Source organism: Rhipicephalus microplus, chromosome 2, assembly GCF_043290135.1.
Source record: "Rhipicephalus microplus isolate Deutch F79 chromosome 2, USDA_Rmic, whole genome shotgun sequence".
Classification (NCBI taxonomy): Eukaryota; Metazoa; Arthropoda; class Arachnida; order Ixodida; family Ixodidae; genus Rhipicephalus; species Rhipicephalus microplus.
Genome location: NC_134701.1, coordinates 300,505,659 through 300,520,880, shown reverse-complemented (window position 1 = coordinate 300,520,880; position 15,222 = coordinate 300,505,659). Strand labels below are relative to the sequence as shown.

Genomic DNA, 15,222 nt, shown 5'->3' with positions numbered 1-15,222 from the left:
GCGAGGAACCTTTTCCCATTTGGCGTGTCAAAGCTCGCCATTGCCAGCTGCAACGTGCTCGCAGTTTCCCCTTATCGTGAGCCTTTGCTCTCCGCGTCCCGGGAGTGGACGTTGTACTGTTGCATGGGGTGCCGCCAAAGGCAATAAAGTGTTCTTGTATTTCTGTTACTTGAACACTGTCTGTATTGCCACACCACGCTGAACGTCTTGTTAGTTGAGCGCGCACGGAGCGGTGCGCTACATGCGAATACATGACGGAGTCGTGGCCCTGTGGCTCGTCAAGCGTGGATCTGCGGTGATTATCCGCTACGGTGAGTAGCCAGGTCTCCACAAAGTCAGGCGAACTTTCTCGGTGCACACTTCGGACGGGCGTCCTGCTCGTCTCACTATACTGATGCTTTCCAAAAATACAGAACAAAAATAGAAAAGCAAAAACTCGAACACAAATGTACAAAATACGAGGCAAACAACCAAGCTTTCAGCTTAGCTGAGCTCCAAACATCACTGAACTCCTGCAGTGATTCTGCTCCAGGTTCTGACCGTGTGGTTTACCAAATGTTAAAGAACCTACCAATCGAAATGCAAAAAACGTTTATTTGTTTGTACAATGTTATCTGATTCTCTGGTGCTATCCCTACTTCCTAGAAAGATGCTATTGTTATTCTCATTTTGAAACAGGGCAAGGATCCTTTTTTAGTTTCAAGTTATAGGCCTGTGGCACTTACAAGGTGCCTGTGCAAACTTCTCAAAAAAAATGATAAACTGCAGACTTGCACATTTCCTTGAAACAAACAATTTGCTCGACCAAATTTAGTACGGGTTTCGAGAGGGTAGGTGCACCACCGACCATCTTGTTCGTATCGAGGCACAGATCAGAGATGCTTTCATCCACAAGCAATACTTGCTTTCTGTGTTCTTCGACATTGAAAAGGCTTATGATGCAACATGGTGCTTTGGAACATTAAAAGGCCTGTCCCACCTTGGCGTGCGTGGCAGAATGTTTACTATAATTGAAAGTTACTTGTCAAACCGGACATTCCGCGTTCGAGTGGGCAGTGTTCTTTTTCAAACATTTGTCCAAGAAACAGCTGTGCCACAAGGTGGTGTACTTAGTTGCACACTTTTTATTATCAAAATGGATTCTTTGCGCTTGTCTATTCCTCGCAATATGTTTTATTGTACATATTTCGAAGACGTGCAGCTTAGTTTTAATTCTTGTAATCTGGCTATGTGTGAGCGGCAGGTTCAGCTTTGTTTGAGCAAAGTCTCCAATTGGGCAAATGAAAATGGATTTCGATTGAATGCACAAAAAGGCACGTGTGTCTTGTTCTCCAGAAAGAGAGGCATTCATTTGGAACTCGATATTCAACTGCATGGGCAATGTCTTTCTGTTATTACTGAACACAAATTCTTAGGCCTAGCCTTGGACACCAAGCTAACCTTCATACCATGCATCAAATATTTAAAAAACAAGTGCGTAAAAAGCTATGAACATTCTAAAAGTGTTGCCACGCACTACGTGGGGATGCAAGAAGTGTTTAAATAATTTGTATAAAAGCCTCGTACGTACCTGCCTAGACTATGGGGCAATAGCATATGTTTGTCTGTGACACCTACTGCCCTTAAAATGCTTGACCCTGTCCATCATCTAGGCATCCGTCTCTCCACGGGTGCTTTTCGCACTAGCCCCGTGGAAAGCCTGTACGTAGAATCGAACGAATGGTCCCTCCACCTACAGAGATGTTACATTTTTAAATATTATCCTAATGTAAATGCAGGCAAGAATCATCCATTACACTACACAATTAATGACATCTCAAGCCTTGCTGTGTTTGAGAAACGGCCTTTTATGAGACAGCCCTACTCACTTTGTGTGAGGGGCCTAGCGAAAGAAACCGGTGTGCCACTTGAACACCGTTTGATTGTTCTCGCAGTATGCCTGCCACCGTGGCAATGGCAGGCAATAGATTGCGACGTGTCTTTCTTGGAGGTTGCAAAGCATGCATCAATTGCCCATATCCAGACATACTTCTTACAACAGAAATACAACAGAACTACAACAGAAATACACGTCTTGAATTCTTTACGGATGCTTCAAAGGCCAACACTCCTGTCTCGTACGCAGCCGTCGGCCCATCCTTTTCGGAAGCCAGCGTTCGGCACACTGATTCAAACATTTCCACCGCCGAAGCTTATGCGATACTTGCGGCCTTTAAACACGTTAAACAAATAAAACTATAGAAGGCAATAATATATACAAGTTCCCTAAGCATAGTAAAAGCTCTGAAAACTCTCAAAAAGCCCAAAAACACTGTGTTTGTTTCGCTTTATTCGCTCTTATGCACAGTCTACTCATCTAAGTAGCCTGCTGTAGTCTGCTGGGTGCCAGGACACCGCGAAGTTCAAGGCAGAGAGTGGACCAGCTAGCTGGATTCGCCAACAAAATCGCTTCCAATACATCGATACCAGTTCCTGCACTCGATTTGAAACCTTTTCTAAAACGAAAGTTCAGGGGCTACTAGCGGAGCACATGGAACACACACACAGATACTAAATTGCATGTCGTCAAGCCGCAACTTGGTCATTGGCCGCCAGTATCACAATCACGCCACACAGAAGTAATCCTTACAAAGTTAAAAATTGGACATGACATACACTCCAACACATTCATTTCTTTTGTCTGGGGGCAAACCATCATTGTGTGATAGATGTGGAGAAGCACTCACCCTACTTCACATTCTAATTCAGTGTAAAGAATTAGGCACGCTGAAAAGACAACACTTTCCGTTACCCTACCGACAACAGACACCACTTCATGCTCCAATGTTCATCGGTAGGGAGCCACTTTTTACACATAAATCATTGTTAGCTTTTTTGAGAGAAGTTTGTACCTTTAATATTATGTACCCGGGCATCCCGTAGCACGACCTCTTTAGAGAGGTTTCCGCTGTGGTGGCTACACTCAACAAAGCACTTGTCTCACGGCCCGTGGACACAAGGGTGTGTACAATGTGGGCACCTGTGCTAATGCCACACATGTCCACCATCGTTTTTATCATCACGAACTTTTGTCATCCATTAACACCACACACTTTTCACGGCATGATCATGATTTTGTTACTTCTATGTTTTTACCCGCCTTAGGGCGAGGAATTTTAAGGCCCTTATACAGCTGCCTATCACAATCATTGTCCATATATCTAATAAGATGAACTGGTGCTCTTTGGACATGAAATGGTCCTTGCGCTACAAAACATCAAACATCATCATTAACATCATCCTGTGGCCCTACTGCAGGCGGCCCGCGGTGCCATCTGCGGCAGACCCACTATGAGAGACAACCGTCGGCTCCAAACGCCACCAGCCGAAAAAACTCGCTCAACTTTCTCGCCCATCACCTGTGGGGTCTCGGCGAGGCGAACGAGCGCCAGTGTTGGGTCTCGGCGAGGCGAACGCTGCGCATCGCCACGCCACGCTCTTGGAGTGAACAGATACAGCAGGCGCGGTCGGTACAAAGCACACAACATACATACATTTATTAACTAATTTAGACGACGATATCGTCCGCCGAATGTTACATCAATTTTAATTAACACGCTACCATACAAACAACATAACGCAGTGACACACTAAACACACAATAACATGATAAACACACACTAACACACCCAACACACTATCACATACCCTAGGCGGCGTCGCTAACGCCTGACTTTCCACGTGGGACCCCGGCGCGAAGCCCGCAGTGCCGAGCACCGTGGACCCACGCTAGAGACAACCGTTCGCGGCAGCCGCCATGCGCAGAAGAGGCTCGCTCAACTCTCGCCCACCACCAAGGCCTGCCTTCCGCCAGGGGCCACCGCCGGCGCTACCACTCTACCAACAGTGGTACTCAAAGCGAACACAACGCCATCTATCGCCCAGCGGTGATCACCACCGAAACAAAGCCTTGGGGCGAGACACGTGCACCACGCGGCGCAGACAACTTTACAGGGGGGGTGTCAGCACCCCCACATTCCCCCAACCTTAAATCAAACCATATTCCGAAACCAAAAATTAGCTACACAAGCTTTAAAAAAAAATATCGCACGACCATAATGTCCTTGCACCACGACACCGCCGCTGGTCGACACTGCTGCACTGTCCGGCTAGACTTCACCTCAGTACCGGCCCCGCAACAGCAACGTTGCCGTCGGCGCGACGATTCGTCGCTAGCGCCGACACGTCTTCCAGTTGCGACCAGCACTCGCGAGGGCGCCGGACTGCAGGCAGTTGCGCAGGTCCCAGGCATCTCCATGCCCGACCTCACGACCGCATTCCTGGCCAACGACGCTGACGATGTGCAGGACAGCCGGCCGTGGATGACATCCCTCCCGCTGAATACATCAACAAAAAAACAAAACTCGAAAGAACAAAGGAGCGCGGCCTAGGGGAGGGAGCTTCAGGCTTTTTGTCCACGTGGTACGCTGGTCAGTACTGCTAGCTAATACATCGGCGGCGGCCGAGACGCCCATCAAAATCAATCAAAAATCACTTTTCCTAACTCGTGCATCGCAAGATAAAAAAAAAAAAAGTGAGGGAAGCAGAGCGCAACACCTCAATGCCACGATCCACCTAGTTGTGCCACGTGCGACAGGCGGCTTCGCAGAGCCTTAGGCCTAATGAGTCGCTCGGCAACAACCGGCATTCACCCGGCACCCAGCCTAGGCGCAGAAGAGGCAGCCACGAGGAGACGTCCACTCTGTGAGGTGGTCCTATCGCTCGCCGCACACAGCAGCTTACCGAGCGATCGGCGTCCACCGTCCCGGGCGGTGTCACGACGCCTCGGCGTCTAGCCGCAATACCAGACAGCAACGACGCCCGGCTCCCTGAGCCCAAAAGAGATAGAAGCAGCTATTTACAGAAAATCGGACCACCCACGAGGCTTCCGTACTTACTCGCTTCGGGCCTGGCCTACAAATCACGTGCTCTAGGCCTTGCTCACCCCAGGATGTGGACCGCATGGCTCTCGTCCTAATTCAATAATGTTATTGAAAACTAACAACAACAAAAAATAACAACACTTGCGAGCAAAAAAAATAAATAGAAAGTCAACCTGCCGACAAATTCAAACACATTGCAAAACCAATCTCCTCGTTTCTCAACAAAGCACACCACGGACGCTATCAAAGAAGTCCCCCCTAGGCCTACTCTACTCCGGCTCTAACAAAATCCCTGTATTGAACCGCAAAAACTGTCGTCCGATACTCGAAGAGCCCCACGTTGGGCAGCCAGTTAGGGTCTCGGCGAGGCGAATGAGCGCCTCGTCACGCCACGCTCTTGGAGTGAAGGGACACAGCAGACGCGGTTGGTACAAAGCACACAACATACATACATTTATTAACTAATTTAGATGACGATATCGTCCGCCGAATGTTACATCAATTTTAATTAACACGCTATCATACAAACAACATAACGCAGCGACACACTAAACACACAATAACATGATAAATGCACACTACCACACCCAACACACTAACACATGCCCAAGGTGGCGTCGCCAACGCCTGACTTTCCACGTGGGACCCTGGCGCGAAGTCCGCGGTGCCGAGCACCGGGGACCCACGCTACAGACAACCGTTCGCGGCAGCCGCCACGCGCAGAAGAGGCTCGCTCAACTCTCGCCCACCACCAAGGCCTGCCTTCCGTCAGGGGCCACCGCCGGCGCTACCACTCTAGCAACAGTGGTACTCATAGCGAACACAACGCCATCTATCGCCCCGCGTAGGTCACCACCGAAACAAAGCGCTTGGGCGAGACACGTGCGCCCTGCGGCGCAGACAACTTTACAGGGGGGGTGTCAGCACCCCCACAAATCAAGGCATTCCTTCCGCCAGGGGTCACCGCTGGCACTACCACTCTACCAACCATGATTATGATGATAGCGGTGATCACCGCTCGCGAACACAACGCCACCTATCGCTCAATAATTGTAATCTACGAATTACAGCTTTTGTGTGTGACACGTGCACCAGGCGGCGCAAACATTACAGGGGTTGTCAGTGCCCCCACAACATGATTGTGTTTGCCCCAACCTCTGAGTCGCACATTGAGCAACTTTCCTCCATTCTATCAGTATTTTGTGAGGCTGGGCTCCAACTTAATTCTTCGAAATGCCATTTTTGGCATCGCCAAGTTACTATTTGACTCACCTGGCATTTGCCCCGATCCCGACAAAGTTTGCGCTGTCCTTGATTTTCTCTTACCGGCTTTTGCCAAGGATGTTCGAAGTTTTGTGGGCCTATGTTCGTATTTCAGATGATTCATCAGTAACTTTGCAAAGGTTGCACGCCCCCTCACTGATCTTCTGAAGAAAGATGTGCCATTTGAGTAGGGTCCTGATCAAGCCACGGCTTTTTCCGGGCTGATAACACTCCTGACCACGCCACTGATTCTCATCCACTTTGACCCATCCGCTCCAACCGATGTCCGCACTGATGCTAGTGGCTAGGGTATCGGCCCGGTGTTATCCCAGCGTCGATCCGATCATGATCAAGTTCTTGCGTATGCCAGCCACCTCCTTTCTCCTGCAGAATGCAATTACTCAATTACTGAGCACGAGCGCCTGGTGCTTGTATGGGCAATTCGCAAATTCCGCCCCTATTTATATGGCCGGCATTTCACCATTACCACTGACCATCACGCTCTATGCTGGCTTTCAACTCTGAAAGATCCAACAGGGCGCCTTGCTCATTGGGCTCTGCGCCTCCAGGAATTCACATACACAGTGGTTTACAAGTACGGCCGTTTACACCAAGACGCCAACTGCCTCTCTCGGTACCCTGTTGACGCTCCAGATCTCGTAACGGACGACGGGTCCATTCGTATTTCCTCGCTCTCCGCTTTTGGCAACAAGGGATGTGAGCAACGGAGGGACGTGTCCCTACGAGTTTTAATCGACCGCCTGAATACTGGCTCTACAGACAGTTCGCTTCGAATGTTCGTCGTCATAGACGGCATCCTATACCGCTGCAACATGCACCCAGGAGGACAGGAAGTACTACTCGTAGTACCCATTCATCTGCACTCTACTGTACTTCAGCAACTACATGATGATCAACGGCTGGCCACCTTGGTGTTGCTAGAACGAATGACCGTGTCCGCCCACGCTTCTTCTGGCCCGGCCTCTATTGTTACGTACAGCGTAATGTTGCTTCTTGCAAGTCGTGCCAATGCCGCAAAAGACCACCTGTACAACTCGTCGGGCTCCTTCAACTGATTGACATACCTGTCGAGCCTTTATATCGTGTTGGCTGTGAATTGCTGGGCCCTTTCCATCTTTCTACCAAGAGTAACAGGTGGGTCGCCTTCGCTACAGATTATTCGACCCGTTTTGCCATAACAAGACCTTTTTCAAGCTGCTGCGCTATAGACGTCGCTGACTTTTTGATCCAGGACATCATCTTACATCGCGGCGCTCCTCATCAATTGGTCACTGACCGTGGTTGCTCCTTTTATCTAAACTAATCGATGGCCTACTTCATTCTGGTGCAACCAAACACAAGCTTACGATGGCCTATCATTCTCAAACGAACGACCTCATAGAACATTTGAATCGTATGCTTACTGACCTGTTCGCCATGTACGTGTCGACTGATCATCGCGACTGGGACATTTTTGCGCTACCTTTTGTGACCACCTTCCCTTACAATAGCTCATGCCACAACACTGCTGAATATTCTCCTGTTTACCTTTTGTATGGAAGAGACCCGACATTGCTGTTCGACACGATTGTACTCAACCCTGCCGACCTGTCTATAGAATACGCTCGCCACGCTGTTAGCACAGCCGAGAAGGCCTGTCTGGAGACTCTGTCGTGGTATGTTGGCCTGGCCGAAAAGCTTCGACCCAAGTAATCCGAACCTTACCATGTGCTACGGTAGGTAACTGATGTTACCTATGATATAGCCCCTCTAAACCATTCGATGCCCTCCACTTTTTCCGACATCGTCCACGTCACTTGCCTGAAGCCGTCCAACACCTCTCGTCTAACACTTGCTAACAAGCGGCGGGTTGACGCTTTTGCCGCCGGAGGTCGATGTTGCGGGGTTGCAGCTAGTTGTGGCTATCTCTATGCGGGGTGGTGCGAAGAAGAGGACGATGACGTGTTTGTTGTTTGAAAATACACAAAGGCTGCCATTTTGACTGCTGGACTATTTTTCTACTCTAAAGTAGTAAATACATTCGCAACAATATCGCCAGCCAAGTTATTATAACATTGATTGGGATCAACATACTAAAACAGCCTTACACAATATTGCAGAACACTCAACAACGTAAAAAACATGGGAACTTACTCAAGGCGGCATTGCCAACGCTTGACTTACCCGCGGCAGACAACCCCCGGTGCCGTACTTTGCGAGCCCACGCGAGAGACGACAACCATTCCCGCCAACCGCCAAAAGAGACTCGCTGAACTCTGTTGTGCCGCCTGGGGTCACCGCCGGTGTTACCGATCTAACCGCTATGATGATGGTTGTGATCAACGCTGGCGAACACAACGCCACCCACCGCTCAATAGTTGTGACTCCAAAATACGGCTTCTGCGTGAGACACGTGCGCCACGTGGAGCAAGCAACTTTACAGGGGGGGTTCGCATCCTTCTTCCTCAAATTCTTCTGTGCAACAGTTCGTCGCATCGGAAGGTAAACGTCAATTGAATTTTATACATGTTGACTATGTGATTTTCCGAGATCTCATTTTCGTCCACCTGCTTTACGAAGACTTTTAAGTTCTCTAGGTTTTCAGCAAAGTCTTTGGGCAGCTTTTGGCAAAGGGTTGTGTGCGCTGTGTCTGAAATCTGAAACACCAAGAAGGACCACTGACAAAACCAACAATTCTGATCTCCTGCACCCACATGCATGCTTTGAAACACAACTGCACAGTAGACAGTCCCCTGCCTTCAGCACGTTGTTCTAGTGTCCAATTGCGCAGACGGGCCTCAAGTTTTAGGCCATTGGGCTTTCAACCCTCGGGGAGCTTCCTTCGTGCTTCTCATAGTCCTAAGCTTCTCCTCGAACTTATGCCAATCGCACACTATTTTTTCACTCACATCAAAGTGTCATCCAGCAGCATGGTTACCATTTTTAAGCGCGAACTCAGCCGCTATCAACTTGAACTTTGATGTCTAGCTTTTCCACGATTGCCAAGGCAGCATGCTGAAACGGTGAAACCGGGCAAACGAACTGGACAAAGCGGAGATAGTGACTGAACCACCGCAGCACAGTGGCGATTCAGACTGGGTTGATTGGCAGATTATGGGAGAAGCCTTCGCCTTGCAGTGGGCAGACTGGCGATGAGTGTATTGTTTTAATTATCTACCATGTCTATTCTTTACCAGATGGGGTCCCGCTCCACTATTGATTTCATGGTATTCTTCTGATAGGCTGCACAAATTTTCATGATACATACCTGTTTGTTGAGCCAACTGTTTTTTTCTTCCTTTTTAGTGGACCAGGGGTGACTAATGGGATTTGCCCAAAATCTGTGGCACATACTGACAGGCCACACAGGATTGGCCGCACATATAATGGCTGCCTTAAAGGGCCTGTAAACCGGCTTCAACTTTTTTTTTTACAAACCACAAACAAGCACGCCAATTCGCACAACAGACTGCGGTGGTCACATTTTTTGAATATTACAGCGCCGCATGCCGCACACACCCTTCATTTCGGAAAACAATGCCCGTGCCTCTTTTCTTTCTGACCAATCCCTCTCGTGTAGGCGCAGAGACATAAGCTTGGATATGGGCAACTTGATGTGCCAAGACTGATTGTTGGCCTAGTTGGTTCTTCCTTAATGACACACTTTAGCCATGAAAGATCACAAACACATGGTAAAGGAACTTGGTGTGCCACTGAGCTCATAAATTGGTCATTTGCCGTACGAGATGGCACCTTGGCTCTGTGGTACTGCAGTTTTGGCTGCGCAGTTCGCATTTTCATTTGCTTGTGCTGTCCTCTGCCCTTTTGCAGAGCCCGAGACTTCCGGGAAAAGCGGTATTCTCAGGACGAAAGCTTCTGAGAGAAAGGGGCATCTTGTTACTTTCTGATTTCTGATAAAAGAACGATTCTCCTCGCACTGTGCTTCCTTCATATACCACTATGACACGCGCTGATGATATATCACTGACATTGTGTCACGTTGCTGAAGGGGGCGGAGTCACAACCATGGCCTATGCCTTCCACCTCCTCATGGCAGAGAAGGGTGACAAGGTCGCATAAAAATATTAAGCCAGCTGACACGGATGTACTAACTCTTGTAACTTACTTATTTACACGTATTTACAAATTTGTTTTGGAAGAAAGTTCACATAGCTGAAGTGTGCATGTTTCTCTTCATAACAATTTTCAATTATCGGGGCTCTTAATTACTGGTCCTTCAAAGAGCTTTGCTGTATTGCCCATGGGGGTAGCATGGTGATAGACTTTTCACTTTTAGGTGTATGACCTGGTTGCTGGAGCGGAGCTGTTTGTGCAGCAGGCTCAGCACAACAGTGCGGCACTGGTGCCCCCCCAAGGCATCATTCATTGCCAGCATGACCAGCCTCAGGCCGAGTGCTCCCATGCCGAGCCTGGCTGTCCATGCCCCGTTTCAGATGAGCTCAAGTACCGCATGACCAGGTTCTCCCTAGACTATGTAGACATCAGCTTGGAAGAGGCGAGCTCATCGATCTGCTTTCAGGTACGCTCTCTTGCCATGTTATAGCTTGCCCATGGTTTATCCCTGCAGAAGTCTACTGTACTGCATGATTACTGATACTCTTGTCACTCAAGTTCATGTGCAGTGTAGACCACTTTTAACATAACCGCTTATAGTGCAGAACCGCCTACAATGCGGCCTTTTCCAATCCCGTTTACCCTCCCATAGAACTGCATGTATACCGCTTATTGTTCAGTCCCCCAAGATGAAAGAATGGTTATAATGTGGTGCCAGAAATGTTTGTGACAAATGCGGTAGCGAGTGTGCTTCTGAAAGGAGGCGCGCTGGGGGCGCCGCATGGGAGACGAAAAACAAGGTCGTTACGGAGTAGAAGGGGACAAAGAGCGAACAAATGAAGGATGGAGAGAAAAAAAGAAAATGAAAGAAAAAAAAAAGACTGCGGGACACTGCACGGGCTCAACGAGTAAGGAAGGAGGACGGTTGCCTCGGTGACTGATAAGCTTTTGCACCGGCGCCGACGCAGCTACAGCGTACTGCGTCACTAGTGTGGCTTCGGCTGCGCACCGCTCAACGCCATCCTGATTAACTGCATGCGCTTAACAATTTCTTGTAGGGAAAGACATCCTCATTATCGAGCTTGCAACAAATATTACGTTTGTTTTCTTTTCCGTAAATTGAAAACCTTCGATAGTTTTATAACGCGAGCTTTTACTTTTGCTGCCAGTGCGCTATCGTATGTAAGCTTGGCGAGTTGTCATCGTTGCTGATCTTCCGACCACAAACACGAACTTCGTATCACGCACACTGTTTTTGGTTCACTGCTAGTGCGATCTTTTTTGATGCCCAATCATCATGTTTTGGACAAACTTTTCGCAACAACATGCCAAACGGCAAGTTAGGACTAATCAGCGTTAGTTGTGCTTCGATTGGTAGCAGTCGTGTGAATCTAAGTTGCGGTTTGATACTGAATCAACGAAACTCTTTGCGGTGGCCGCACTTGACAGGAAGGGATACATATCGTTAATAAAACGAGGGCGGCACCTGTAGCACTCAAGTAGTGGTTCGTGATTTGATTGCAATGTCTTAAATCGTGTGTGTGCCCATGAAATCGAATGGTTGGCATCTTTTAACGCGTCAAATTCTGGACGTGATTCGATATACTTTCATACTTTCTATGTAATGCACATAATCGAGCTGATCTCGTAGTCCGCGAATTTCCGCCAGGGTGCTTTCATTTGTTAGACACTGCCCGATTTTTTCACCTTCATTTCATTGGCATTGCGTGTCTTTGGGCATTAAATTTTTTTTAACATTCATAAATTTAAATGTTAGCAAGCACGCGTTGCACATTTAGATTTTCGGACATGCGAAGCTGCATGTTCAACACGTTTTGCGCAAGTGTGGCCCTTGAACAAGGTTGTTTCGGTTATAGTGAGGTACCGCTTATATTGCGGACATTCGCGATTCCCGCAACTTAGGTTATAAGCGGTCTATACATTATTCAGACTAGCAGGGTCATCTGGTTGCTTACACTGATGTAATCTCCTGGTGTTATGGCACACTACATCACTTGCCGTGCTGTTGCAGTCACTACAGTTCATGTTCTCCTCGTCCGCTTTGCTCTGCTCGCTGCACCACACCTTCGAGTTCCCCAATTTGCCTGCCTCTCTTGCTCGCAACTCTGCACCATCTGGTGTCAGTTCAGCACCTTTACTGTGCTATCTGCCAGGTGGCTTCACGCTGTAATCCCGCAGGACATCAGTTATCTTGCAGCTGGGTAAGGAAAGGACAAAACCTTTCTTGGCTGTTGAGTTTGTTGGTTCTTTTCATCAGGTTCCTTTGCTGTATTTTGCTAATAGACTTGGCTGATCGATCATAATGCTGCATTGAAGTAATCAAGTTTTCAAAGGTTGCAATTTGTGGGGTCTCGTCATGAGGCGGCGGTGTCGTGGGTCAAGGACATTATGGTCGTGCGATCTCATTTTTTTGTTAAAGCTTGTGTAGCTAATTTTTTTGATTTCGGGATATGATTTGATTTAACGTTGGGGGAATGTGGGGGGGCTGACACCCACCCCCTGTAAAGTTGTCTGCACCGCGTGGCGCACGTGTCTCGCCCCAGGGCTTTATTTTGGTGGTGACCACCGCCAGGCGATAGATGGCGTTGTGTTCGTTTTGAGTACCCCTGTTGGTAGAGTGGTAGCGCCGGCGGTGGCCCCTGGCGGAAGGCGGGCCTTGGCGGTGGGCGAGCGTTGAGCGAGCCTCTTCTGCGCGTGGCGGCTGCCGCGAACGGCTGTCTGTCGCGTGGGCCCCCGGGTGCTCGGCACCGCGGGCTTCGCGCCGGGGTCCCACGTGGAAGGTCAGGCGTTGGCGACGCCGCCTTGGGTATGTGTTAGTGTGTTGTGTGTGTTAGTGTGTGTTTATCATGTTATTGTGTGTTTAGTGTGTCACTGCGTTATGTTGTTTGTATGGTAGCGTGTTAGTTAAAATTGATGTATCATTCGGCGGACGATATCGTCGTCTAAATTAGTTAAGGGGGAACGCGGCACTTCGGGACCGAAAATCAGCCAAAAAATCGAGTTTTCGCGGACCTTCTTTTCGCGTTCCCGACATCATTGCGCACCTATTTACAAAATTTCATAGCCGAATACCATCAACTTTTATCGTTATTCAACTTTAAAAAACCGAAAACGGGCGTCCTGCCCTTTAAATTGAGGGCGAATAGCGCAGGTTTCGGCTCTACGATACGCGGAAACTACGCGCTCGATCGGCGCCATTTTGGTCTTGTTTGAAAGAACGCGTTTTCAGCCGTTTTTTTTATTCAGTAAGCAACATTGAGCGTTTCCCCGGCTCGAAAAACGGGGCCTCAAAGACGAAGAGCCGCGCTCACTGCCATTGGCTAAACGGCGCACGTGACTGAAATGGCGCTTTCCGGTTGGCTGGAAGCTCGCGGCTTGCGCCTGCATACGCGACCCGACGCCATTTTGAAAGGGTTACCGCTGTGACGCCTCGAAATCGGCAGAGCACTCTGAAGCTTCTGATCGTATCGCCATGCCTGGAAACGCAAAAAAGTATCGGACCGTGCACGCATTTGGTCGCAGGAAACGCAAAGGTCGTGGGAGAAAGTCTACGAAGTCATCAGAGCCCTTGGTTGACTCCGACGAACGATGTGTCGACGCTCCGCGGCCGTTCAGCGATGGTGCGACCGAGCGCGTTGCCTCCGACGACGATGACGGTGAAGCGAACTCCGGACGACTACGAATCAACGCCAAGGTGGTGACAAACGCCGAAGTTGAAGAAAATCATGCCCGGGAGAAAGCGACGCTCGACCGGCTTTCATCGGCGCCAGCAACTGCACGGAAAATTGACTTTTTCACCGCGAGTTGTAGCGAGGCAACCGCACAGGACTCGGACCACGCTGCTCCTTATCTGCTTATGCATCTAGATATCCTAAACGCGATAATGGGTGCCTTGTGTTGCAAAGCCTGCCACAAACCGGCTACGATCGTCAGAGGGGATCGGGACTACGGACTTGCCGTGAAAGTGCTAGTGCAGTGTGAAAGGTGCGGCGAGATCGCGAATGAATGGACTTCGCCCCGCGCGAACGGCACGAAAACGTGCAATCCGTTTGAGGTAAATCTTCTCGCTTCGAGGGCGATGGTGGCTACCGGCAACGGCCAAACGAAAATGAACGATATTTTCGCAACAATGGGCATCTCACACCGCGGTATGCACCACAAGACGTTTCAGCGGCATTTGAAGAACACGCTGGCACCCGCTGCAACGCGAGCGGCTGAGTCCGCTATGAGCGAATGTGCGGAAAAGGTCAGTCAGTCAAGAACTTTAATATATGGTCCTGAGGAGTTTAAGCCACCAGGGTGCCCACGTGGGACATCCTAGCAGCCGCTACCGTAGGCGACGCCCGAGTCGGGGCGGGAACGTGGTGGCGTTCCGCCAGTTCTTGGGCCCTCTGGACTGCCTTAAGTTGGTTTCGGAGATTGGGGCTCCTGAGTGCCTCCTCCCAGTCGGACTCACTGGTGAGAGGTCCCTGAGGTAACGCGGGACATTGCCAGAGCATGTGCGCGAGTGAACAGTACACTTCTGTGCAATCTGGGCACTGTGAATTTATGTCTGAGTTGTAATGGCTGAGTCGGCCCCGTGATGGGTACGATCTCGTTTGTAACATTCTAAAGGCTACTTCTTGCGCGCGTTCGAGTTTTGAATGGGGTAAAGGGTATCGGCTTCTGTTGTGTCGGTAGTGGGAGGTAATTTCATGGAAGGTGAGTAGTGGGTCATTAAACTGCACGTCTGGGCCCAGCTCTTCGGTGGCTGATTGATCGTCACGGCGGGTCAGTTCTCGTGCTCGATCATGAGCCATTTCGTTGAGGTTGGGTTGTTGTGGGTGAACGTCTTTGCCCATGTGGGCAGGGAACCAAGAGAGGTAGTGCGAGCCCGTATATTTCCGTGTTTGTAAAATGCGGGCTGCTTCTGGAGCGATGTTGCCGGTTTCGTAAGCCCGAA

General features: G+C 49.4%; 1 protein-coding gene across 5 annotated transcripts in view; it reads left to right on the top strand.

The window, feature by feature from the left end:
• tweek (transmembrane protein KIAA1109 homolog tweek) overlaps positions 1-15,222 on the top strand; it is a 1,194,469-nt gene that overhangs the window by 243,929 nt on the left and 935,318 nt on the right. For all 5 annotated transcript variants that reach the window (XM_075882507.1, XM_075882492.1, XM_075882501.1 and 2 more), the window contains one exon: positions 10,483-10,725. In XM_075882507.1, coding sequence (XP_075738622.1) covers positions 10,483-10,725 — 243 coding nt within the window. The remainder of the gene's footprint in view (positions 1-10,482; positions 10,726-15,222) is intronic.